General features: G+C 49.3%; 1 protein-coding gene across 5 annotated transcripts in view; it reads left to right on the top strand.

Annotated features, from left to right (window-relative positions):
* Positions 1–21,835, top strand: part of RAPGEF1 (Rap guanine nucleotide exchange factor 1) — an 88,235-nt gene extending 66,400 nt beyond the window's left edge. For 2 of the 5 annotated variants that reach the window (XM_009286946.2, XM_009286944.2), the window contains exons 12-26: positions 4,995–5,276; positions 6,659–6,751; positions 8,397–8,485; positions 9,828–9,939; positions 11,595–11,670; positions 14,886–14,970; positions 16,323–16,415; positions 16,786–16,971; positions 17,127–17,211; positions 17,443–17,537; positions 18,010–18,088; positions 18,232–18,333; positions 18,765–18,862; positions 20,091–20,219; positions 20,814–21,835. In XM_009286946.2, coding sequence (XP_009285221.1) covers positions 4,995–5,276; positions 6,659–6,751; positions 8,397–8,485; positions 9,828–9,939; positions 11,595–11,670; positions 14,886–14,970; positions 16,323–16,415; positions 16,786–16,971; positions 17,127–17,211; positions 17,443–17,537; positions 18,010–18,088; positions 18,232–18,333; positions 18,765–18,862; positions 20,091–20,219; positions 20,814–20,964 — 1,755 coding nt within the window. In that variant the 3' untranslated portion in view covers positions 20,965–21,835. The remainder of the gene's footprint in view (positions 1–4,994; positions 5,277–6,658; positions 6,752–8,396; positions 8,486–9,827; positions 9,940–11,594; positions 11,671–14,885; positions 14,971–16,322; positions 16,416–16,785; positions 16,972–17,126; positions 17,212–17,442; positions 17,538–18,009; positions 18,089–18,231; positions 18,334–18,764; positions 18,863–20,090; positions 20,220–20,813) is intronic. The other 3 variants (XM_009286948.2, XM_019474078.1, XM_009286949.2) reach the window with 2 other exon arrangements.
* Positions 21,836–23,234: the final 1,399 nt, after the last annotated feature.

Here is a 23,234-nt window from a genome sequence, read left to right as displayed (position 1 = left end):
GCCTTTTAAAGATCTGCTTGCTAGATACGGTGGTATAGCCTACAAGCTAAACAAGAGTTGACGCTGTAGGTGGGATCAGATTGAATTCTCCTGATAGTTTCAAAAGAGAGATGCAGGATAGCATGGCTAATAAATCTTACAAATGTTTTCTTCCTCCCCTGCCCTCTTATTTGTTTTGTTGCAAAGATGTACAAGAATCCCTCTCACTTAAGGAGAAGTTTGGATTTTGTGTTTTCTCGTGCAGAAGCTGGGAGACCCTTTCCCAAGGGAACAGCAATCCCCATCCATCCATCTGCTCTGCTAACCATCGCTAAAAACAGGGAGGTCAGCTGTGCAGCCAGGTCAGAGGCTTTGCTGAGAAACATTCAAGCGTGAGGAGTTGCTGCCTTTCCTGTGGCAGTGCTTGAAGCCATTCTGTTGGCAGCTTGTGTTTCCAGCCATTCATTGTAGGAGCATTTCCTTCCTCATTAGCAAAAGTACCTGGAAGCCCAGCATTGTGTCATGAGATAGGAAGTCTTTTCCAATAGTTGTCTATGCAATTATATTCTTAGGGTGTAGCAGTTTTGTACAACACCCAGTATTTTGTGAACATAATTCTCTACTGTTAGAATTTGGGCATCCAGCTCTGGCACGTTGCCCACGTCGCTCTCTTAATAGCATTAGCAGAGGAGATCTAAAAGATTGATCCTTTCCTCTGATAGCTTCATGTTTTGGAAGTTTGATGCTCTATCTGATCTGGGAGCGTCTGGCAGGATTGCAGATTAATTTGGCAGAAGTAGTCCGTAGGGTAATTGAGAAGGCTGTGCTTAAAAGGTAAAGATTGTGTCTGCTGATGCTGCAGATGCTCTGATAGCCATATAATTGAATTCAGCTTTGAATTTAGGATGGAGACTGCTGTTACTCGCAACCGGTGACTCCCCGTGCATAAACACTCTGTCTCCCTGTTACTTGTGGTCAGCCATGCGTAGTGAATGTAGAGGAGCGTTACTCTTGAAATAAGTTTTCTATTAGAGTGCTTATCTCCTGCCATCTAATCCAAATAAACGGTCGTAATGTCATTGACCTTTGGGACATCCTGTAACACTGCTGCTAATGATGGAAAGCTGTTCTAAAATATTGACCGTTGCAAAAAATCAAAGGCAGCGAAGTGAAAACGTTGAAAGACGCCATCTCTGGAAGACCTCTGTGTGTCACGGTGTGTGGTAAACATTCAGGTCCGGGCACGTTAGCTTCCTGCTGTTCCCCGAAGACAAGATTGCTGCGAGCTCAAAGCACGCTTTGTGGAAGTACTTCCCGAGTGGCAGATAGGTTGGTTTGGGGTTTTTTTAAATCCACTTTACTGGTGAGAGATCTCTCTCTTCTCCCTGTGTTGGCTGTTTGCCGTTGCAGGTCAGGATCGCTCGTGCTGGGTGACCATCTTCTGGTCCTGTGGTGGGAGCCTGGCAGCATGGCCGGAGTTTGGATAGAGGAAAGCATCCTTTCTCAAAGGATCCGGTTGCACCTTGCTTTCTAGCTTTACCAGAGATTGTTTTGAAGTACTTCACTTAAAGCAAAGCCATGGAGTAGGAGGTTGTGTCAGTACAGCCATAACCCAGGCCTTACTGACCCTGCAAGAAACCTCTAAGCAGCAGATTAAAACAAGCACTGATTTGTTTCCAAGATAAACCGTTGCCTGTGATTTCTTGGGAGGAGGACTAGAGGATGACTAGTTTGCTTGTGACAGTTCTGTTGAATGGACTGTCCCCTCCCAAAAAAAGTATGTCTTTTAAAGGATGACAGGGCTTCCAAGAGATGTACAACACCCAAACCCCGTGGAAGCTGTTGCCGCAATTCCTGCTGCAGCTGCTGGCTGGGCTGGGCTGGGTTGGACTGGGGAGCAGCAGGAATGGGTGCCGTGTGGACATCATCTCCACCGCAGGGTGTTTTTTTTTTCCCCTTTAAAAGTATGCTTCATTCTTGGCTCTTGTCCCAGCATGGCTGCATAGCTGGAATTCCAGAGCTGCTTGCAGGCTCCGGAGGAAGGAGGGGGCTCCCTGGCTCGCTTTCTACAAGATGCGACTTTACAACAAGACTGGAAGTCGAGAGCAGCCTGGCTAATTAATGCCAGCACACCAAAGGCTTCTCTGCACTGTTCCCTTTGTTAACGGCATGCTGAGAGCATGTCTTGCGTCGTTAAATGATTGTTCATGGATCACATAATGAAGATTAATGCATTTTCCTGGGTACCTGGGCCTTAAACCGGCATTTTCAACACATCTCATGCCAAGATACTGTTTTGGAAAGTGTATTGATGAGGCTGAGGAGAGATGAATGTATAGCAATTGTCAGTAGTAACGTATCCGAATTCAAACTTTTAAAATTTATGCAATGTTATGTTATATTTAGGTCTAAATTGCCTTTGAATTGGGATTAATGTCTCTGAAACTATGCAAGGCAGAAGCTGTGCAAATTCTCCTGCCCCAGAAGCAGTAATTCATCTCCCCGAGCTGCTAGCTCAGCCTGCAGGCAGTGTACCGGGCAGCGTCTCAGCTGCTGAGACTCCCAGCCGGCGTTTGGCCTGAACTAACCCTGCCAGCACCATCACGCAGCGTGAGAGCTTCGCAGGGTGCTGCCTGTCCCAGAGTGACTTGATTGAGGACAGTAATTTCCTTTCACTCATGCCCTGCGTGAGCTCCACTGCCGCTTTGCAAAAACCTGGCTTTTTCTCTGGGTTCAGCAGGTCAGAGACAAAAACCCCTCGGGACTCCTCGGTGGAAGATGTCCCATCAACTACAAAGTGAAGGACAGCATATGCCGCCTGTCTCGTTGTGGGTGCAGGAAGCCCAGCTCTCGGGGAGCTGGCACATAGGTTCTGTTTGAGCGAATTATTTCCTTTACTGGAGCAGAGGATCTCGTTATCGGGGCAGCAGTTTGTTGAGTGCCTTCTTGAGCCATTGCAGCACTGGTTGGTGGGAGTACACGTTCTCCATCCGCTTTGCTCCTCTTCTTTTTTTTTGGGTCTAGCCTGGGATTTGGGGCGATAGTTGGCATATTAGTGCTGGTGAGATCATGAAATACCAGGGAGACGGGGCAGGCATAATGAATCTGCTGAGCCAAGATGATGTCATGAGCCTGGCGTCTTACGAGGGATTTAGTGTTTTGTGCCATGCAAGTGAAAATGAATAAATGTAGAGCATTTATCCAGGCAGAAAGTAAATACAGAGATTAGACTTGTCATTGTTACTGAGGCAGCACCAAAAGCTGACAGTGTCCCTGGAGCCAGGGCTGCTCATCCGGAAAGAAACAGGCAGGAAGAGAGAGGAGCCTGTCCCAGGGCCAGTCTCCTTTTAGCCACAGGCATGTGGTAGGGATTTGCATTTTAATTATTTTTCAGTAGTCTTTTAAGCTCTTTCCAAAGCATCTCCCTCTGCTCTTCTGTATTATGGCCTGCAATTTGTTTTGGGCCCCGAGAATACACCCAGAGCACTGCCGGACTCGGAGGGCAACCACTCGAGGATTAAGGTGGTGGAAGGTAAAGTCTAGCCATTGACCTTTACGTTTCCTTTCCTTTGTAGTGGAAAAGCTTTTTTGCCCAGGCTTCTGGCCGGAGGCTGTTCTCAGTTTAGATTTTTAAGCTCACATCTTTCCTAGGTAGAAAAAAAAATACCACTGCTGAACTGGATGCTGCCGCCGCGGCTCAGGTGACAGAGTAAGCTTTGCTTTTTATCACCCGCTCAACTCTCCTGAGAAAATGTAGCCTGAATTCTCCGATTCATGCCTTTTGTTTCCCCTTCTCCTTTTTACATCACAGCGGTGTCACTTTTCAGCCTGGTTTGAGCAAGTTGTGTCTGTGCTTCTTGAGAGCTCTGTAATGCAGCAGCCTTCTGCACCAGATCTCTCAGACAGGCAACCGCCACGGCTTCATTTCAGCGTGGGTTTTTTTGGATGATGTGATTCTTCCTTCGGTCCACTTGGCTACGACACAGATCTCGCTAGTGGTTGAGCTCTACAGGTTTTAAAATAAACTCCTCTCCAGCAGGTTTAGCATTATTGTCCTTTTTTTTTTTTTTTTTGATGGGTGTCAGCTTTGTTTTGGACTTACCCTGATGGCAAATCTTACTAGTACCAGATGTTACAAGACAGAGGGTTGCTCTTGTTTTTCTTGGCACAATATATTCCCACTGCACCCTGTTTAATATTATCTGAACAGTAATCTGATGATTAGGAGAGAGAGTGAAATAAAGCTTTTACGCAGATGATCTCTTTTCATCTCTTCAGCTGACTCTTCGAGGCACTGCATTAAAGGATTGGTTTGATAAGGAATTCATCGCTCCTGAGGGCAATTACCATTTTTGCTCCCTATGTTTCTTGAACGGGAAGGAGTAGCAGTGTAACTTTGAAGACAGTATCCAGCCACTCCTCCCTGGGAGCTGTGTGTTCTGGAACAGACTTGACACAGTAGCTGTTAAATTACAGGGCTGGAGCAAACGGCATCTCAAATTTGGATCCTGTGGAAAATCCCAGAAAAGCAATAAGCACTTGGAGTACTTTTCTTTATCTAGATATTTCCAGCATGCTCACAGCTGTGGTTTCTGTATGCCTCCGCATCCTTTCATCCACTCAAGGGATTTTCAAGCTGCACTTTGTCATTAACAGTACTGAGATATCCAGGCTTTCTCCCTCCCTAGCGAAGGCTGGATACTTGCAAGTAAATACCCTGATGCCCGCTTTCCCTCTGTGAGATGAGCAGCCCGGCTGCTGTTTGTGCAAGAACATGCCTCTCCGTGAAAAAACTGGCTGACGTGTCCCAGGTAGCAATTCCTGCTCTAAGGTGTGGGTGATAAAATAGCGCTGCCTCTGTTCGGGTTCGCCTCTTGACAGAGAGGTGCCTGTGTTAGAAATGCCTTGTGCTGTCACTGCTACGCTACTGCCGATCTAATTACTTTTTCTTTTGTCTGTCTCTTTCCTTTCCCCATCTTCCGTGTTTTTGTGTTGTATGTCTCTGTGTCCTGCAGTACAAATCTGTGTTTAGGTCCTACTCCCAGGACTTTGTGCCTCACAACCAAGTCTCCATACCTCCTTTCCTCTCTTCTACCTCCTCCTCCTGCTCCACCCCACCTTTTCTGCCCGTCCATCCATCCCAGAGCTCTGACCTAGCGGTGCCTGCCGCAGCCAGCCAGTCACCCAGCACTGTGGATGTGCCAAACTCCTCTTCTCAGGAGAGCAGCTTTAACGGGAATGCTCCTGTCTGCCTTCCTTCTGAAACTTCTTTCACTGATTCTCTCCAGACGCCTTCGGTGAGACTATCCAAAGAGATAATGCACCTTAACACAAGGCTGGGTTTATTTGGTTTGTTTTTTTAAAGAAAATGTCTCTTGTATTAATACATGCGTAATGTGATCTGGTTTCCAAACATGCGTGTGAAGTGCAGAGAGGTAATTTCATATAAAAACGCTGGCAAAATTAACAACCTCAGCAGGTGTGAGAAAATGTTAGCACATATGTAGGAAACATAAAATGTCAAATGCTGGGGAAGGGGAGAGGAGAAGGTGCTGTAGCTTCCTGCAATTGTAATACAAAGCTGTGGCAGGTAAAAGGGTGCTTTGCGAGGTTGGTTGTTTCTAAACGCGGGCTCCTAACAGTGGTTTGCATCCTGCAGTGGCTGCCGTGGCAGGATTTGGTGATTGCTGCCCTGCTGCCTCCTAAGTCACTGGCGAGCCCCCGGGAGCGGTGGGTGCACTCCGGCTCTGTCTCTCCTGTGCATAAACCTGTTGCTCTCTCCAGGCTCCTGCTCTTTCCATTTACCAGCAACCCTAGCTGTGCACTTGGTGGCAGTGCACGCTGGTGCAAAGCATCGCGTGTTGGTGAAGTTAGACTAACGCAGTTCCCACACTGATACGGCAGTATCAGTATTTAGGGTCCCAGATGAGTTTTGCAGATCGCTTGGCAGGTTTGTGCATCACAGCTACTTTTTTAAAAACCTCGTCTTCAAGGCAGTTCCTCTTTTGTTTGCTGCAAAGCCTAGCATTGATGGGATTAGAGTTGTCAGCACAGTGCATGGTAGCGCTGCCTCTTCACAAAGTTTGGAAGAGGGACACAGATTGCAGAATAAACGATCAGGTTTTCACGCTTTGGACCTGACCTTGCTGTTGCATCTTCCTTGCGTTACGTCCTTGTTACAGCCCAGAAGCCCTCAAATTTGGTTTAGTTGGGCATGATGGCTCTAGTCTGTGCTTGTAGCATAGTTTGGGAGACACATTTGATACCCTCTGGGCTGCAGGGCTGATCTGTGTTCAGCAGCAGGACTACAGCTTGGGTAGGACAAGCGCTTGTGAGTCAAGCTCTGAATGCTCAGCTTCCGTAACCTTGAAATCTGCACGTGCATATTGCACCTTCACAGTCTCACCTGGAGTCCATGGCAGCTCTTGCAAAGCATTGCCTGCTGCTGTCCTGCTCAGGGCCTTCGGGATAGTCCTCAAGAACCAGAAAATAATTACCTCCAGGAAGGTACAGCCTCGGTGGCCGGTGTTGGCCGCTGAGCGGGAGGAAGGGCTCCCAGTTAGGTGACAGCAGCCGCCAAGAGCGCTTCTCCTCCCAGCCCCTGGGCACATTAACTCACTAATATCAAGTGCTGGCGGGGGGCACCATCACGTATTTCCTTTCATCCTGTCTCTCTTAGAGTGAAAACGCCAGTGAGGAGGCTGGTGAGGGTGAATACGTCAATCTGTATTCCTCTGGCCAGAGCAACGGGGAACTCCCTCGCTCTGAAGGAGTAAGTAACCTGGAGAGGGCTGGACACCGGGAAGGGGCTGCCTGGTGCATGCTGAGTTCACGCTGGGGCTGACGCGCTTGGCACCGGCCTCTTCTGCACACCGTGGAGCTCCTGTGTCCGTCCTGCTGCCCTGGCTCCCTTGCTGGCAGTCCCTCTGCTTGCCCACTCCTGGCTTGCAGGCTTGGGTGGTCTCCAGGTCTGGGTGGAGAGCAGGCGATGCTTTCGGGGTCGCGGTGAGCCCCGGCAGGAGGTAGGGACGGCTTTTCCTGCCACGCTGTTTCATTTGTGCTTCGCTGTCTGTTTGGAGCTGCTTGCGTGAGGTTCCCTTCCAGAAAGCTGCACCCTGACCAGCACCGTCCTGGGGCCGTGTCTATTCTTGTGACTGCTTTGGCTTCCCTTTTTTAATACAGAAAGCCTTGTGCTCTAAATTTTTTTTTTCCTTCACTATTTGGACATGAAGTAAGTGATTGATTTAGCATTGTAATCGCACGCTGTTTCTTCCTTTACTCAAGACTCGTATCTTAGATATTTCCTAGAGGAGACAGGGCGTTTTCCATTGCAGGGAGGTACCGTCTTCCTGTTGGGTCATAGGAAACAGCGGCAGAGGTCTGTGGCGGTCTTTTTGCCTGCCCTCATCTTGGAAGGTACATCTCCTGCAGGATGTCTCTGAGACCTTTATCCATGCTGGTGTTAAATATGCCAAGAGATAGTGCTCCCATCACTTCCCTTCAAGAGACATCTAGGCAGGCCCATCCTTTCGGGCAGCTGCGAGCTGGTTCTCTCAACTTTGAAGCAAAGGGCTTTACAGATATAGTCTGGAAAAATTCTGCAGACACCGAGAAACCTAAACTCACCAGTGCATTTTCCAGGCCGAATAGACAACGTGTAGGTGGTTTCAGTCCAGTCTGTTCAGTAGGTTGAATTTCCAAGTTTCAGTCTGCGTGATATTAAATAATTCTGAACTCCAACACTGTTAGATTAATATTCTCATTTGCTGTTCATGGGTATTCTTCTCCTTAATAAATGGCTAATTTAAAATGCTGTATCTTTGCTTTGAGTTCTCTACCTGCTGTTCCATGCCGCGGGTTCAGATGGTTCTGCTTTTTTGCATTAGCCTCATTTCCACAGCCGTGAATTGTGAAGTGGAAACACTGCATCATTGCGTAACCTCTTCTGGTGGGAGAGAAGGGAGGTAGGAACAGCAGCGTGCAGCCACCCCCTAAGACAGGCTGGTTTTGGGGGCTGTGACTAGGAGGGGAACTGAAACTGGAGAGTTTAGAGCTGGCTGTGTCCGTTTTGATTAAAGCAGAGGGCAAGTGTATTTCAACAGGGCTGGAGGACAAAAAGAAGTCATGAGAGGGTTAAAATCCAAGACAACAGCTGACTTGTGTTGTAACTTTCAGCATCATTTCACAATGTTAAAAGCAAACAGTACTAATTACACTAGTCTCCAGAGATGGTCCCAAATTTCCTGTCTAATTAACTTCGGTGTTTTCCTGGCATTTGGCATTAGCTTGCATCAATCTTTAACCACTCTGTAGGAATTTACAGTAAAGGGCCATTTAGAGGCAGTCAGACTGTAAATGCAAGACTAGCTGTGGTGTAGTACCCCACGTAATAACAAAAACCTTCCTTCTCTTCACAGGAATCTCCCTCCGTCAAAGACGGCCACTCCAAAGACTCCACTTCGAACAGCAGTGCCATGGGGAAGGAAGGCAAAGATGGTGCTGAAAGGTGAGCCTGACTCCCCTGGTACCTCTGCTTCCCAGCCTTGAAGGGTACAGAGTCTCACCAGCATCCCGTTAGCCCTGCCCTCTACCAAACCGTCCTTGGGGCTGCCTGTTCTGCCCTCGACCTTCTTGATGTTCTCTAAACTTTAAGCCCGCTTTTTTTTGCACAACTGGTGAGTGGTGGGATCCTGCTGAACAAGGAGGATCCCGGCGAGATGTCGTTACTTAACTCAGGGACCCTGTAGGGGTTAATGCAGCCTGTGTTAGCCAACCTAAAAGTCCATCTAATTGGCAGTCCTGTCATTGACACTGGCTGCTCCCTCCTGCTTCCAGGGAAACATGCAAAAAAAAGTCTGTATCGCTGTTGGGAAATAGTCTTCCAGAGGGGAATTTCTTCCTAACCCTGCTAGTTAGAGGCTGGCTGAGGCCCCGAAGCAGGAGGCTTTATATCCCTTCTAATGCTCTTAGCTATCATTTGTCTATGTAAATGAAGAGGTGCAGGCTGTAACAGATGGGCTTCAGGAGGAGCGGAGTGAGTGCTTCCCTGCTGCTTGAGATTGCTCTTCAATTGCATTTCTAAAGCAAAAATACAGAACGGCATTGTTTTGTGTGTGACAGTCAACTTCCCTCCCCCATTTTCCTGCAGTTGGTTTGAGGGTTTTAATCCCTGCAGTGAAGGAGACAATGCAAAAATGCTCTGCAAAGCTCACTATCTGCTGAAAATACACTGGTGCATGGGATTTTGGCCTGCGCTGGGGAAAGCTACAAAGAACGTGTGCTTTTTTTTTTTAGGAATACAGGCACAGAGAGCATGTGTCCAGGCAGAAGAGTACCAGCCTTTCGGGGTAGGAATACTAGAGTTGTGGATGTACACCAAAAAAGTGGTCAGAGCTTTCTGCTCTATCTTCCTGCAAAAAGAGAGCCTGTCATCTCCCCTTGTAGCAGCACAATGGGTCATGAGCTGACTAAGATATATGCGTGTAGAGCATGCTCAGTCTCTATACATTTAAGGAAGGGCTTAGATTTGTGTGCACTAAAAATTTGGTGGATTAAGGAGAGATGGAAGTGTGTACTTATGCAGGGCATAGTAAAATCCTGTCTGCCAGAAATGCAGGCAGACAAGTGTTCAGGTCCTAAAGGTTCATCTTTCTCTTTTTCAAGAGATGCACAAAGCAACAGAATTAGAGCTAGACGTTTGGATTTGTTTGTAAAAGATTTACCTCCAGACTGTCTGTGTACTTACTGTATTTTAATGAAGGTTTGTACACTGAGAGCTCAGGTGGACCCAGCATCTCTTCCCCTGGATGGGCAATGACATTGATGGGTATTTGCCTCTTTTTTTACAGGCAGCAGCAGTCACCAGATGCTTTGGAATCGTCACAGTTGGAGGAAGAGGTAGATGAGCTATCCCTTATCGACCACAGTGAAATTATGGCTAGGTTAACGCTGAAGCAAGAGGTAGGTGCATTCAGGGTTTGCTTTCATACTCTTTGGTTTATGCTGTGTTGAAATCTGATTCTCTGTGTGCACAAGCAAGGCATCAGCTTTTATTTGATAGGAAAAACTAGGTTGCAGCAGAAGTGGTATGCAGCTTTATGTGTGCAGGCTGTTGTGAAAGTATGAGATGCTGGTACAGGCAGGGAGCATCGGCAATGAATGAGGGTTTAACAAAATGTGAGATGTCTCTCTAAAAAGAAGCGTCTCTTGTGCCCTTTTCCCAGTCTGCTCCTTCCCACCTCTTCAGCCTGCGACAGTCTGAAATGAAGCACCTGAGACCCTGAGCACAATAAATCCAGGTGTGGGTTTATGGTGTTGACCTTCCAGTCTGACGGCAGGTTTAGCAGATTTCCCAAGCAGGACGTTATGTTACAGATGTGGAAGAGCAGCCAAAGTAACTGTTTCTGTATTTGAGAAATGGCTTTGTTTCTAGCCTTAGGTGCACGCCCAGACAGCTTTGCTCACTATGCTCTTGAACCAAGCTGTCTTTGACATGCAGCTTGAGGGAATATGCTTTTGAAAGCTTTTGAAGCTTTCAGACTGTCAGGGGGCTAGCCTGAAAAACCAAGAGAATGTAGCATTTACTGGCACTTAAGGAGTGTTCTTTGGTCAGCTGAGATGTGCAGGAGAGAGTGAGAAGCTATTACTCATTCCTTAAGTAGTATTTCATGAGTCTTGCCAGAGGGTCACCTGAAAAATTCACATCTTAGACATAGCTGCTTCATGGCTGTAATCCATGGTTTTTTCAGTGTTTTGCATATTGAAATGACAAAGACATTACCAAGGGAAGCCAGGCACGACTCCAGTCTCCTCTGCAGGAATATTTCCTTTAAAAAATTAAAAATCAGTGGTGTCTGAATATTTGGGACTAGCAGATATGTGTCAACCCTTAACTTCTTCTTTTTCTGTCTTTTCTTTATGGCCTACATGTTTGAAACGGTATAGACCTGCCACTGCAAGCCATTTCCTGCAGCGTGGGAACCGCTGGCTGAGTGATAGATCAGTTTTGCATATTTTTAATTGTGAATTGCAGTAGCTAGAAGAAAGATGTTTTTAGAGAGTGGTAAGGCAGGGGTCAAGCAGTTAGCAGGGCTGTTTTCTGCTCCCGGTTATTGGATCGCTTCAGTTGACCTCCAGCCAACTAGTTCCAGATTAGGGAATTAACTTGCTAGGTTTTCATGTTCCAGGAGCATGCAAGTTGAATGCATGACCTCTCACCCCACAGCCGCTGTGGTACATGATCCCACTCTTTGAGACAGTTCACACAGTGTTACTGCTCTGTTAATGGTCTTCTGGGAGCGTTTGGGAGTCTGGGACATTTCTGTTCATTCTTCTGTGGACAGAAGGTTCAGCTTTCACTGAGCTTCGCAGCCTGGCCTTAAGGAGTCAGAGACCCCAAGTGAGGATCAGCCCAGATCCTCATCTGGGACACCAAATGCTTTATTCAAATTCCAGGATTAGCCCAGCGCTGAAGACCCATGTCCCAGCTTGCGCTGCGAGCAGTGCCAGGAACATTGCGTACTCTGCCAGTTGTTGCCAAGTTTGAACCCCAGAGATGATAAACCAGGCCGAAGGGAGCTTGGACCAAGCCTAACGTGTTTCTGTTCTCATTGCAGGGAGATGATGGGCCAGATGTTCGTGGTGGATCGGGAGACATTTTGTTAGTGCATGCAACAGAGACCGACAGGAAAGGTACAGTGGATCCACCAAAACAGAGCTGAGGAGCGCAGCCTGGCATGGCCTTTTGCTGCTTGTCTTCTGCGTCTCTGTAGCGTGCACAGTCGCAGTGTGACTTCCCAGTCAAGCAGCTGGGCCAGGGTGGAGAGGACTGCGTTCGTGATCCTCAGAGTTGCGGGGGGGATTGTGCTTATCTTTGGTGAAACGGAGGTAAGCTGGCTAAGAACCTGTTTGTTCCATTTAGCAGCAGGGATGGTTTTAACTCCTCATAGCCCTTGCCCAGATCTGGAAGGTGAGGAGCACCAGTGGTGTTGGTGACAGTGCTGTGTTGGTGTCTCCATGCCTGCCTTCTCCAAGTGCAGGTGTGACTGATCCTGTTTTCAGAGGTGCTCCTTGCCCTTTGAACTTCAGGGCAGTGGTAATGTAGGAGTTGCTGGAGTGACTGTTGCGTCGAAGTAGGAGAGGAGGGACATTGTTTTGGGTCTAACGCAGTACCCATGGGCATTGGGCAAGCTGTTCAGGTGCTGGTCTGCTGACACCCCTTATTTTCAACTTACCATCTCACTTCCTAGTCCCACTCTGTTCTGCTTGCATGCTGGTAGCCACCCAGACCGATTCAGAGAGGGAATCCACAGTACAAGAAGGGAGATGTGGGGAAGGAGAAGGGGCGTTAGCAACCCTTGCTATAGATTTGTTAAAACCTCACTTTATCTCTCCAAACCCAGTCACCACCCACAGGAAGCAGCTCCTTTCCAAGACCTGTGGCAAAGACAGCCTTTGCAATGTTTCCAGAGAGTGATTTTGAACCTGCCAAACGCATTTGTGCTGACGGCCTTAACCAGAATTGATCTCCTCATCTCCTGAGATGCAAGGCAAAACGCACTAACCCGCTGAACCACTCAGCGCTCATATTTTAGAGGTTTGATAGTCAAAGGGGAAATATCTCTCATGTGCATTTTTAAATGGCAGGGTTTTTACTGTAGCATAAGGTGTTTGCAATTACTTACCAGCACCATTCAGCTAGCAAGAAAATCCTTCCCCTGACAGCTATGTTTCCCTGTTTACATCGGGCATTGAATCCAGGCAGAAAGGACCAAAGTTAGGAACATACTAGAGAGGAGGAGGCAATTGGTTGCGCCGAGGCTAGATATGTATATTTTTCTAAAAATAGTCTAAATGAAATGGTGGAAATACCCCTTATAAAAATGCTGAAACTGGAATAGAGAAGCTCTGATGTACTCCTGCTGTTCTCCGGAACACGCATCACATTGGAAGAACTTCGCTACTGTTCCTGTTGAAAGACAGCTAGTTGGTAAAGGGATGTGTGCTCGACCTCCAGTTCATGAATGGGGAGCTCTGAGGGTGCTGCAGGCAGTGAGGTGAAAGCTGTGGAGAACCTCTCAAGACTAGGAAAAACTAGAGCAGGATTTTAAATGCACAGAGGTGCGGACGGGGAGAGCGGCTGGGTGGAGGGAGCTCTGCGCGGCACGTTTCTCAGAATAGTCACAGAGCTTAGCCTCGCAGGCTCTGCCAAGCCCCTGAGCTGAATGGAGCGCGGAGGAATTTGTACTATGCTAACCCAGTGTTTGGGTGACTGAGAGGGTTAATGAATTAAGCTTACAATGAGAAGAATTCAGGGCTTGTAAATCAATCAGCCAAACGGCACAGAGGGGTATAGTTAAGAGGCTTTCCTTTAAAGATGAATTTCTTGGCAGCTTCAAGTGCCAGAGGAGACCAGCTGTATTACCTCACGTTGCCTTTTGGGCAGATGGGAACCCAGAATAAATGTAACTCCACGCCCTGTTGCATGATGCTTCTTGTCCATTTGAGTTTTCTAAAGGAGCTAAATGGAATAAGGGATAAAGAGAGACTTGAGGTCTTTAGGAATAAAATCCACGGTCCGTGTGGCTCACAGCCACACGCTCTTGCTGTGAGTGCAGGATTACAGCTGGACAAGGCCTAGGGCTCACCCCTGACATGACCACCCAGCCTCCGGCTTTAGAGCTTATATCAGATTGTCTTTAACCAAAAGGCAGCAGCGCTCTCTGATTTAAGAGCAGGAGGAAGCGGCATCTCTGTCAGGCTCCTGCCAAGAGAAACGCCGCAGGTAGAGAGGCACAACTAACACACCGTGCCCTGCTCTTTCCCACCCTCCACGCACAACGGATGGATGTTACAGCACATGGGTGTGGGGTGATCCCTGTCCTGGCTGAAACAAGCTTTACATGTACAGCCTAGCCTGGGCAGGCAGGGCAGAAGCTTTTTCTCCCCGTCTGCGCTGACAAAGCTCTGCCAGCGGTTGCAGTGGGCCGGGCAGGGGCAGTGTGCCATCCCACTGCACAGGCTGCCTGCAGTGCTGTGTGGTTTTATACCGGGGCTTATAAGTTTCCATTTTGACCGCTGCTGTCCACAGTGACCAAGCCTTGCCTGGGACTGCGAGTGTACTGCAGCCTTGACCTGAAATCTTCTTTCCCATTTGCGGTTCCTGTTTTTTTCCAATTCCCTCCTTTGTGCCCATGATGATGGCCAAAGTCTTTGCAATTCTGGGGCCTGTAGCACCCACTGCTGCAGAATAATAAACAAAAGCTGTCTGCGTGCACCGGGTCAGAGTCTGTGTTGTGGCAGGGTCATGGTCATGGTAGCATCAGTTTTTGCAGTGCAATTTACTCTTCTTTTGGCTGAAAATAATCTTATATTTACACTGTCCTGGGGCAGATTTCCTGGAACGTAGCAAGGGCAGAGCATCTGCAGCACCGTATCATCACGTTGAAACATGTCTGTTCCTGATCAGGGGGAAGAGTGACCAAGTCTTTCTGTAGGGCTCTGTGCTGCCTAAGCAGTAAAGACAGAGAACAGGCACCCACTTCTCACCATCAGATCTTCTCTTTAAAGTATCCCCGAGGTCTAAACCACGTTTTTCCTTGACCCATTATTGAAAGTTCCTGTCCCACAAACAGGTGTTTTTCACTGACCCCTTTGGTGGTCGCATAAGCGAAGCAGCAAGCCCGAGTGCTGCAAACGGGAGCCAGGCCAGTGGGGACAGGGCAGTTTCACTGTGGCTCTTGTGCCGTAGGGTCCATCTGCTGGTAACAAAGAACAGCACAGCATTTAAGTCCATTCGTGTCAAAACGTGTCCATGTCCTCTTCCTGTAAGACTGGATTCAACCTTACAAGAAGCTTCCTTTTTCTGAAAGCAGGGTTGACTGAGGCTTTCTTGTCTTTCTCTGTAGATCTGGTGCTGTACTGTGAAGCCTTTCTGACTACATACAGGACATTTATTACCCCTGAAGAGCTCATCAAGAAGCTGCAGTACAGATATCCTTTTGCATGAGTGGCGGTTCACGCCCACCAGGAATCAGAGCCGAGCAGTCATCGTGGAGGGAGTTGGTGGCAAGTTGTTTGGTCAAAAGCCTGCTGACAGCGTGGTCAGTAATGTGCTTGCCCTGGAGGTGTCCCACGCAGGACTCTCTTCACCTCTGCACACTGCAAACGGGAAATGCTGCTGGGCAGGTCCAGGCAGGGTGGAGTACCGGACCTGAGAGTAGTCTCCTGAAGGCCCTGGCAGGGGAGAAGAGCAGTTCAGATTTTCTGTACATCGTTGAGGAATTGGTCATTTGTTTGGGACATCTCGTTTGTAGAATGGGGATCACGCCGCCTTCTGCCTTCCCGAGGGGCCATGGGGATTGCCTGCTTTGGCAGGTGTAGTTTAATACTAGAGATGACTAAACCATCAAGCCCTATTCTATCCCTTATTACAAGAAATGCAGCACAGAAGAGAATGTCCTCTTGGCCTCCCAGTTTCAAACTGAGCTTGTAACTGCTAACGAGGCGAGGGCCCTTATGTGGCAGGGTGAGCATTAGCATTTCTGGCAGAGTATGGAGAAGGCTTCTTGTTGAGCACACTGCCTGCAGTTCCTTCCCCTTGGCTCTGTTCCCGTGGCTCCTTTCGCTGTCAGCTGAGCGGGTCAGTATCTCAGTTCAGGCAGTGCAAAGGCCTCGTGGGCTTTAGTCCTGTACACACACGTCAAAGGGAGCCTGACGTCACCCTGTCCTGCGTCGCAGCTCATCACTGCCATCTGCAGCAGAGCCGCTGCTCCCCTTGCTCCTGCTGGGATCAGCGCGGCCAAGGACACAGCAAATCTCACTGCAGAGTGGTTGTCAGTGAAAATACTGGCTGGGGCATTCCTGCAGGCCCTTGTCAATACTTGACTTACTGATAACCTTTTTCTTTTTCTCTTTGTCCACCTGGCAGAAGCTTTTTCAACCTGTGCTGTCTCCCCTGCCGCCATTCTCCTTGCAGCAAATTGGGCAGTGAGGAAGGTAGAGGTGGCATCTGAGATCTGTTGAGACCAGATGTCACAGACCAGTGGGGGAGATCACAGTAGAGGAGCGCTGCTCATTAAATTCCACCTTAGAGAGAACAGTTTCAGGGTACACCTGCTCTTCTAGCATCAGTTCTGCGAGGTGTAAGTACCTCCTCACACCCCTGCTACCTGCAGCTGGTGGCAGCTTAATACCATGTTAATTAGAGCCGTATCGGTGTCCCTTATCTCCTGGAAACTGAACACCAGTTTCAGTCAAGACAGAATAGTAGCTATTCTAATGTTCCTCAAGGCAGCTGTTAGTCGTACTGACCACACTAAGTTGATTCTTTAACCTGCAACCACATATGAAAAGTTTTGCCACTTCCCTGACACGTTTAAGAAGCGAGTCAGTAAGAACACCTTCTTCGTGCTGGTGAGAGTGGTGGATGAGCTGTGGTGAGTTGCCGCCTTCGTTTCGGGATGGGAGATGCAGGGTCAGTAACAATACAGAACTCTGGCAGTTTTGAAGATGTGTCGTTTAATCCTCATCTATGACAGCTGAAATCCCTTACCCTGACCAGTGAGACACCTATAGTGCTGAACCCTCTTGTTCAGCAGGTTCCTGGTGTGTCCTATCTCTGTCAGTGATTTTAAAATAACTAGTAAAAGGGGAATCTGTAAGAAAGGAAGAGCTGGGAAGGGGAGGAATTTCAGTCACTTGGTTCTGCTCGTGGGAAGGAGCAACAAGACTCAGTACAGATACAAACTCTCTAGCTCAGGGTCATAGCTCTGATGCCTTCCCTGGGTTTTTCCATCTTTCTCTCAGCTTAGTGGAGTTGACAGAGGAAATTCTGAAGCTGCTGATGGACCTGGTCTTCCGACTGGTCTGCAATGGGGAGCTGAGCCTCGCCAGAGTGTTACGCAAGAATATCCTTGATAAAGTGGATCAGAAGAAAATGCTGAGCTACGCCAATTCCATCAAACCTCTTGCAGCCCGTGGGGTGGCAGCCAGGTGAGGAAAGATGCACGTAACCATATCTTGGTCCTTTGAGAGACAGGACATCCCTTTCTTGTGGACACAAGAGTTTTCTCAGTCCAAACTATAAGAAAGAGAAGAAAACAGGCCACGTTTTCTGAGCTTTTATACTTCATCCTTGTTTCCTGCAGGCCAGGGACGCTGCATGATTTCCACAGTCATGAAATAGCCGAGCAACTGACCCTCCTAGATGCCGAACTCTTCTATAAAATTGAGGTATGGAGATGAGGATGGCGTAAGGGCGGTGGGAGGGATTCGAACATGGACCCCCTGCAATCTCTGGTATTCCCTGCCAAGCTCTCCAAGCACAACTGTTGCGTTGTAGGAGACAGCTGAACTTGTGTCAGCAAGTGGCTGTGAACACAGACTGCGACTGGGAATCTTGAGGCAGAAATCCCATTTTAATGTGTGGTATTTTCCCACCCCTCTCCTCTTCTTCCTCGGCAGATCCCAGAAGTTTTGCTTTGGGCAAAGGAGCAAAATGAAGAGAAGAGCCCCAACCTGACACAGTTCACAGAGCACTTTAATAACATGTCCTACTGGTAAGGAGCTCAGAACAACCGTGGCACTGAACCGTGCTTAACCTCCAGTGCCATACAAATACTCAAAATATTCCTTGCAGAGCTGGGTTCCCTTGTTACAGCTGGGATAACATATACTTTTTGGCCAGGAAGTAGATGCAGGGCACTCATCAAAGACCCCGGAGCACACGAGGAAGAAAATCAGGAGGGTTGTGGAGGGCACCGTAACCCAGAGGAATTATTGTCAGTACCATTGAGCCCTTCAAACAAACATTCCCCTTGCAAATACGTGCACTCTGTGAAGGGTTCTTGTGGTCATCCTTGAAATTATTCTGTCTTTGTTGTGAATGAGAGTGCTCCGTTTAAGTTGGAGGTATCATGAACTTTTTAGTATTGTTGGCCCATCCCTATCAGTTATCAGGTTTTTAAAATGAAACAAAGAAATCTGAGATCTGCTTAAGCGGGTTGGTTTTTTTTCTGTCTGTTCTTTCAGGGTCCGTTCAATAATTATGCTACAAGAGAAAGCCCAAGACCGAGAGAGGCTGCTCCTTAAATTTATAAAGATTATGAAGGTATCAGCTTGGTTCTTGCTGTGAATCACACACACTGCTCCTTAAAGGAGCAGGGGAGTGGGACCTTCTGGTTGGTAGAGCTGTTTGATGTTAGAAGGCTTTTCAGATCACTAGAGTAACTGGAATATTCTCCCTCCTCACAGCACTTACGAAAGCTGAATAATTTTAATTCCTATCTGGCCATTCTTTCTGCACTGGATTCTGCACCCATCCGAAGGCTGGAGTGGCAGAAACAAACCTCAGAGGTGAGGAGCGGTGAAGGCTGTCATCTTCAGGGGAAAAAGATAACTGTGGTTACGGTATGAAACAGCTGGGTGGTTTTAACGGCTCAGCAACATCCCAGGGTGGAGGGATGGCGGATTACTGCTCTCCAGTGGGTATAACGCCACGGCGCTGGAAGCCGGCGGCGTGGCTGGGCATTCTGACAGCTGCAGGAGTGCCAACACAGTCACGGGCGAGAACAGCCTCCGCCTCCTCCTCCCTGCAAATTGCAGGCTTGGTGAGGCTGAAGGCAGCGAGGCTCTGTGTATACGCACTCGGGGTCAGGCTGAGTAAATCAGTTGGAGGTGTTTGCAGGGTGACATTAACTCCCTGGCCTGCATGGCACTCGGGGGAGAGGTTACAAAGAAAAGGGGTTTGCAGCAGTGGTGCCACTGTGGGCTTTGTGTTCTGCCAGGGCCTGGCTGAGTACTGCACACTGATTGACAGCTCCTCGTCCTTCCGCGCCTACCGAGCAGCTCTGGCTGATGTGGAGCCTCCCTGCATACCTTACCTGTGAGTTGGTAGTTTCTTTCCTCTGCCATTACTTCTGCACGTTACAATGGTTCCTTCAAGGATTTCTCAGCAGCTTCTGCTCAGCTCAGCACTTGCCTTTTGCCCTACATCTAGAATAAGACAGCAATGTGCCACATCAACCCGTGTGCCCTCTCTGGAGCAATTTGTCCTGTAGCATAGGAAGGCAGGGTGGCAGCTATCTTTTTGTAAAGAAGGCTTTGGAAAGATCAAGTGCCTGGATCTTTAGTTGACGCTTTTTAACTATATTTTCTTTGGGGTCTGTGCACAGAAAGACAAATTTTCCCATGAGGTGCAATGGATCCCACAGCTTCAAGCTGCTGCTTGCTCCTCTGCGACAGCTCTGGTTCTGCTGACTGCAAGAGCTGGTAAATGAGGAGTCTGCCTTGTTGAACATGCTGCTGATGAAAGGTTGAAGCCATTGCCCTTCCTCCATAAGGGCCTTCTGGTCTAGATACCCAGATCTGGGTTTGCACCAGTAAAACTTCTCCTGGTCTTGCTTTCTTCCATGGAAAGAGTTCTGTAGGAAGGGGTTGCAGAGGTACATGGCAGCTCATCTGGCAGGGGACCACAGCAGGACTGTGCAGAGACATGGCTGAGTAGGGGAGTCGGAGGGAGGAAGGGAGCGCAGACCCTCTTGCTAGCAAAACCTCAACGTGAGGGAAACCCTCTTGCATAAAACTGGAACTCCTGGTCTTGCTTTCTTCCATGGAAAGAGTTCTGTAGGAAGGGGTTGCAGAGGTACATGGCAGCTCATCTGGCAGGGGACCACAGCAGGACTGTGCAGAGACATGGCTGAGTAGGGGAGTCGGATGGGGGGGGGGAGGGGAGCGCCTCTTGCTAGCAAAACCTCAACGTGAGGGAAACCCTCCTGCATAAAACTGGAAGGTTTAACCCCTGGCAGGCACTTCCCAGTGCGACCTTCTTCCAGCCTGGTCCTCCTTTCCATGGAGGGTGAAAGAGCAACCTCAGCGCCCTTAGTGTGAGCATGAGTGCCTCGCCTCAGAGGTCCCTCAGCTGTGCATGGTGGGCGCCTTGGGATCTGCTGCTGGGGGAACATTTCCCTCTAGTTGCCACGCTGATGGTGGCAGCAGCGGGAGGCTGTTAGATTGCGTCTGGCTGCCTTTTGGCTGGCCGTCCTGCCCCTGTGTGACTAACCTCTGTACTTGTTTGCCTACTCCCTGGCCTACTGCCCCTTTCTTTCTTTCAGAGGCCTGATTCTGCAGGACCTGACCTTTGTTCATCTGGGAAACCCTGATTACATTGACAGCAAAGTGAACTTTTCCAAGCGCTGGCAGCAGTTTAACATCCTGGACAGCATGAGGTGCTTCCAACAAGTGTAAGTGCAGCAACGGGGCGGGGGGGGTCAGAGCTGGCTTCGAGGCACCACGGTGGGGATTGGTGTGGGGGGTCGTGGCTGGGGCACGGGAGCCCCCGTGGAAGGGGAAGGGAGTCTAAGGTCAAAGCATCGTGATGGAGATGTAAGGAGACCTGGGAACGACAGGACTCCTTCCCTCTCTAGGTTAGATATGACTAAAAGTTGTGAAGACATTTTTTCCTATGTTATTTTTGAGATCCAGTGCAGTAAAGTTTTGCCACTACTCTCTCTCTTTGACTCAACAGTTTTTCCTCCGGCTTTTGCTGTTGCTGGTTCATGGGTTCTCTAGGTCATGGAGGGTTTCCTGAATACTGTCTTGCAGCAGAGGCACCAGATCTAACTGCTGATTTCAGTGTGATAGGGTCTTTTTTTTTTACCCAGTTCAGCAATGGGCATGATGGTTTTTCCCCTTTCTGGTGTCACGCCACTGTCACGAGTATTGGGCACAGACCACAGTGCTGGATGTCCTTAGGGCAGGGTGGGGGTGGCTCGAATTTGGGAGAGGTCCCCAGGTAGCCCCTTGCTTAACCGCAGCCCTCTTCTGTGGTCTTCCAGACATTACGACATCAAAAGAAACGACGACATAGTGTCATTCTTCAATGATTTCAGCGACCACCTGGCTGAGGAGGCCTTGTGGGAACTGTCCCTCAAAATCAAACCTCGGAACATTACGAGGCGGAAAACAGACCGAGAAGAGAAAACCTAGGAGGAGGGGTTGTGCGAGCGAGAATTGCTCCGCAGACGCACCGAGGGCAGCTATGAGACTGGAGTTCAATGTTTGTACCTGTTACTGGATGACGCACCCTCCCTCCCAGCTGGCTGCGATCCCTGGGTGTGTGAATGTCGGGCTCTCGCAGCAGGCGAGAAGCGACCGCGCGCGTCCGCCGCGAAGGGCAGAGATCAGCCGGTGCTCGCTGCGCTCGCCCTCCTTCTCCTCCCGTCCCTCCGTGCCATAGAATCAGCTTTAAACCCGGGGAGAGAGCTTTGTGGAAGGAGGGTCCCATGCAAGCGTGTTACTGGTTTGCTGGCCGATTGCATCCGGGAATGCCGGGGCTTTTGTTTTCATCCACGAAGGAGAGTCAGCAAGAGCTCAGCACCCACAAACTTGTCTCCGGAGTGGTGTTCAGCAGGCAGCAGCCGTGGAAGCCAAGGGTTTCGGTCTCCCCTGCAATGCCACCTCGAAACGTGTTCATCCCTAGGAGATGAGGGTGAAAGAGTCTCCCGCTGCCTGCCGGAGGAGCTCTGCTTTCAGAGAGCTGCTTGTGTTTACAGGGGTCTTCGGTTTACCCCAGATCTCTCGCGCCTTCTTCATGGGAGGAAGGCACCGGTCGTAGATACGGAAGAGGCACTGAAAATGTGGGCAGGGACCCGCCATCTCCAGTCATCGTATCCCCCCTCCTCCTCTCAGATCTCGTTATTTAAGCAACGGTAATCCCTCCAAACCCTGGAAACATTTGACTACCCGAGGTACTGCGGTTCGCTTGTCCTGTGAACCCGTATCTTTTAGTGATGGTACTAGCTTTTGCACAGTAAATGCTGTAGTATACGAGACTGTAAATATTAGCGTTTAGAATCCATTGGGGATTTTTTTGATGCATGTCTGAATACCGATGGGTTTATAGGAAAACAAGAAAAGTGCAAAACAGTATGTATAAAATTCACAACCAGTGACAATGTTGTTCCAAGTGCTGGAAGAAAGGAGGCTCGGGGCGGCCGCGTGGGCGCTGGTGGCGGAGCAGGGGCAGGAGCCAGGCGAAGGAGCCAGCGGGTCCGTTCCTGGGGTTGGAAATGGGAACCGGGAAGGAGCCCTGTGCCCGGCCGAGCCGCCCCGTCCCCTCCACCCCACTCCTCTCTCCTCTCACTGTTGCCAAATGTTTGTTTTGGGGGGTCTTCTCCGTCTGGCTGACCCTTGGTGCTGTGCTTTGTGATCTGCGCTTTGGCAGGAGCCCCAGCAAGTCCCCGTCCCCAGTCCCGTCGTGCCGGAGCCAGCCAGGCAGGGGCAGCCCGGCATAGAAGAGCGAGGAGCGGGGGGTGTCTCATTTCCCACACATGCAGCGTTAACCCCAATCTGTTCGGTGTGCCTTATTCAGCCCCTCTGTCCCCTCTCTGTGTCCCCCCCCCGGGGCGTCCTCACCAGTGCAGCCCCCAGCCGGGCCATTTCACATCCCTCCTCTCTGTCCTCATCCGATGGTTTATGGTGTGGATCGTGGGTTTGAGCATATGCTGTAGGTTTTAGCAGCCTCGCGAGGCCTTTCTCAGCACTGTGTTGCGTGGGCCAAGGTTTTTAGAGTTCTGTCTAACAAAATCCTGCGGTTTAGGGGCAGTGGCTCGCAAGGAATACAGACGGGGTGTTTCGCAGAGCATCCTTAACTTACTTCTCAATAGCAGCTCCGTGTTTGCTAAAGCCTCTGTTTATTCTGGGTGAATCAGAGTTGCAAGCACTTCCTTCTACAGATTGCAAAGTCTTAGCCAGCTCCCTGCAGACGGCAGCTCTGCCTCACGCGTGGCAGGAGGGAGTGACAGCAGCGTTGCCCCATTCGTAAGATTGTACCCAGCTCGATTATTTTCCTGAAGATTTAGGCACAGGACTCGCGCAGCGGCCAAATGCTGAAGTGCAGAGAGGCCCCCCCTGGCCCATGAGGGCATCTTCTGGGGGAGGAGAGCGTGGGGTCCAACACCAGTTCGTGCTGTGCAACCCCAGAGCGGGAGGAGCAGGGATCTTCTTTGCGCTGAAACATGGCATCTGAGCCAGAATAGTTCAAAACCTGTTTATTTTTATGGCCCTAAGATCATTGGAGCCGTGTGTCATGTCCAGCCGAGGCTTTGCAATCCCCAAAAGCTTCCCAGCCTTCCACGCAGGAAGTAATGCTTGGGTTTTCCTTTGTAAATAAGATTTTAAAAAAACCCCTGACGTGGCAAGACTGTGAAAAGGCAAATACACCCCGTGTCTGGCGCAGGCTTCCCCCCCGGCAGGCT

The sequence above is a fragment of the Aptenodytes forsteri genome, unplaced genomic scaffold, assembly GCF_000699145.1.
Source record: "Aptenodytes forsteri isolate BGI_AS27 unplaced genomic scaffold, ASM69914v1 Scaffold136, whole genome shotgun sequence".
Taxonomy (NCBI): Eukaryota; Metazoa; Chordata; class Aves; order Sphenisciformes; family Spheniscidae; genus Aptenodytes; species Aptenodytes forsteri.
The sequence above is the reverse complement of the archived record's forward strand: the minus strand, read 5'-3'. Positions and strand labels throughout refer to the sequence as shown.